The sequence below is a fragment of the Chaetura pelagica genome, unplaced genomic scaffold, assembly GCF_000747805.2.
Source record: "Chaetura pelagica isolate M959 unplaced genomic scaffold, ChaPel_1.0 scaffold561, whole genome shotgun sequence".
NCBI lineage: Eukaryota > Metazoa > Chordata > Aves > Apodiformes > Apodidae > Chaetura > Chaetura pelagica.
Window position 1 is genome coordinate 29,500 of NW_009952056.1, and position 2,596 is coordinate 32,095.

Sequence of the window (2,596 nt, forward strand, 5' to 3'; positions counted from 1 at the left end):
AGAGGGGGGTGGGGTGGGGATGGGGGACGTGATGGAATGAGGAGGGGGGATGTGGGGCTGGGGTGGCACGGGGACAGGGGACATGGGGATACGGTGGCACAGGGCTGGTGGACATGGGGCTGAGGTGGCTTGGGGACAGGGGACATGGGGACATGGTGGCAGTGGCTGGGGGACATGGGGCTGCAGTGGCACAGGGCTGAGGGACATGGTGGCATGAGGGTGGAGTTAATGGGAACATGATGGGACAGGGCTGGGGGACATGAGGACGTGATGGGTTGGGGCTGGGGGACATGGGGACAAGGTGGCATGCGGCTGGAGGACGTGATGACATGGGTTGGGGCACATAGAGGCATGGTGACATGTGGCTGGGGAACTTGGGGACATCAGGACATGGGGTACAAGAGCACAGAGGCCTGGGGGTGCAGGGGGGTGGTGAGATGGGGGATGTGACATCTCTGGGACTTGGGGGGGTATGTGATGGCACAAAGGAGGTGACAGAGCACGTCTGGCACCTCCACGGAGAGGTGGCCACAGTGAGGAGGGTGACAGGGCCTGTCCCCCAGTGGTGACCTCCTGGTGGTGTCCCCAGTTTTCAGCCCTGGCCCTGAAGTTGGGGCTCCTCTGCTGTGGGGGACAGCTGGTGGCCGCAGGGACCATCACCACTGGGGACCTTGTCACCTTCCTCATCTACCAGATGCAGTTCACTGAGGCTGTGGAGGTGAGCCTGAGTGGACACCATGTCCCCAACATTGTCCCTGCCATGTCCTCAAGCCTGCCTGCTGTGTCCCTACATGCTTGCCATTGTGCACCCATGCCAATCTCAGTGTGTCCCCATGGCCACCCATCTCCCACACCCTCCCTGCCATGTCCCTGCATCCCCCTGACATGTCCCCATGGCATCCTCACCATGTCCTTGTGGCCTCCATGTCCTCACACCCTCCTGGTCATGTCGCCATGCCCATTCCCCATCTCACATTCCTGTCCCCTGTGTCCCCAGGTCCTCCTCTCCATGTCCCCATGCCCTGCCATCTCCCCAGGGCCTCCCTTGTCATGTCCCCATCCCCTGCTGTGTCCCTGTATCCTCCCTGCCATGTTCCTATGCTGGTCTCAACATGTCCTGGTGTCCTCCATGTCCCCATATCTTCCCAGCCATGTCCCCATGCTTGTTCCCTGTGTCACCACCCCCTCCCAGCCACGTCCCTGCTGTGTCCCCAGGTCCTGCTCCGCTACTACCCCGACATGACCAAGGCTGTGGGCTCCTCAGAGAAGATCTTTGAGTTCTTGGACCAGGAGGAGGGGGCGACACCTGTGGGGACGCTGGCACCCGATGTCCTGCAGGGCCACCTCCAGCTTGAGGACGTCTGGTTCTCCTACTCTGAGCACCAAGAGCCTGTCCTGAAGGTGGGCATGGGGACAGGGTGGGGGACATGATGGGGGGACATGGTGGGGAGGGCATGGGGGCATAGGTACATGGTGGGGACATGGTAGAGAGGGTGTGAGGGCATAGACATGGTGGAGACAATGTGGGGACAAGGTGAGAAGACATGGGGACATAGTGGTGATGTGGTGGAGGGACACGTGAGGACATGTCAGGGAGGGCTCAGGGAGGGCTGTGAACCCTGAGGGAAGGTGATGAAACTGTCCCTTCTGTCCCCCCAGGGTGTATCCCTGAAGCTGTGCCCCGGGGAGGTGCTGGCAGTGGTGGCCCCCCCTGGGGCAGGGAAGAGCACCCTGGTGTCCCTGGTCCTTCACCTGCAGCGGCCGAGGGCTGGGCAGGTGCTGCTGGATGGTCACCCCCTCTCCACCTACCAGCACCCCTACCTGCGCCTCCAGGTGCCACCACCACCCCTGTCACCACTTGTCCCCAACAGGTCATCACTGCCACCCCTCTGTCACCAGCCATCCCAAATGGGGCCCCATTGCCACCTCCTGTGTCACCAGCTGTCCCCAGTGGGTCCCCACCATCACCCTTGTGTCACCAGTCATTCCCAACATGTCCCAAGTGTCACCCCCAATGGGTCCCCACTGCCACCTCCATGTCATCAGCCATCTCCACCACAGCCCCACCTCATGTGCCCAGACATCCCTGCTGTGTCCCCAGCCTTCCCTGCCACATCCCCACTAGTGTCACCTGCCACTCCCACCATATCCCCTCCATATCACTGCTGCATCCCTGCTACATCCTCAGCTGTCCCCGCCATGTCCTTGCTGTGTCCCTGCCCATGCCCACTATGTCCCTGCTACGTCTCCAGATTTCTGTGCCATGTCCTTGCCATGTCCCTGCCACATCCCCACCATGTCCCCAACATGTTCCCACCATGTCCCAAACCATCCTTCTTGCCATGTCCCTGCCACATCCCCCTGGCACCCCTGCAACATCCCCACCATGTCCCTGTCACATCCTCACTGTGTCCCCAGCCATCCCAGCCATGTCCCTACCATGTCCCTGCCACATCCCTGCCATGTCCCTTTCACATACCCATCATATCCCTGCAACGTCCCCTGCCACATCCTTGCCACATCCTCAGCCACATCCCTGCCATGTCCTCACCACATGCTCAGTGTCCCCAGCCACAACCAGCCACATCTCTGCCCC

The 2,596-nt window shown here is 61.5% G+C and overlaps 1 protein-coding gene across 1 annotated transcript in view; it reads left to right on the forward strand.

Moving 5' to 3' along the window:
• Positions 1–2,596, forward strand: part of TAP1 (transporter 1, ATP-binding cassette, sub-family B (MDR/TAP)) — a gene marked incomplete at its 3' end in the record, with an annotated part of 10,625 nt that overhangs the window by 6,355 nt on the left and 1,674 nt on the right. The window contains exons 4-6 of the mRNA XM_010003771.1: positions 535–718; positions 1,216–1,401; positions 1,660–1,833. Coding sequence (XP_010002073.1) covers positions 535–718; positions 1,216–1,401; positions 1,660–1,833 — 544 coding nt within the window. The remainder of the gene's footprint in view (positions 1–534; positions 719–1,215; positions 1,402–1,659; positions 1,834–2,596) is intronic.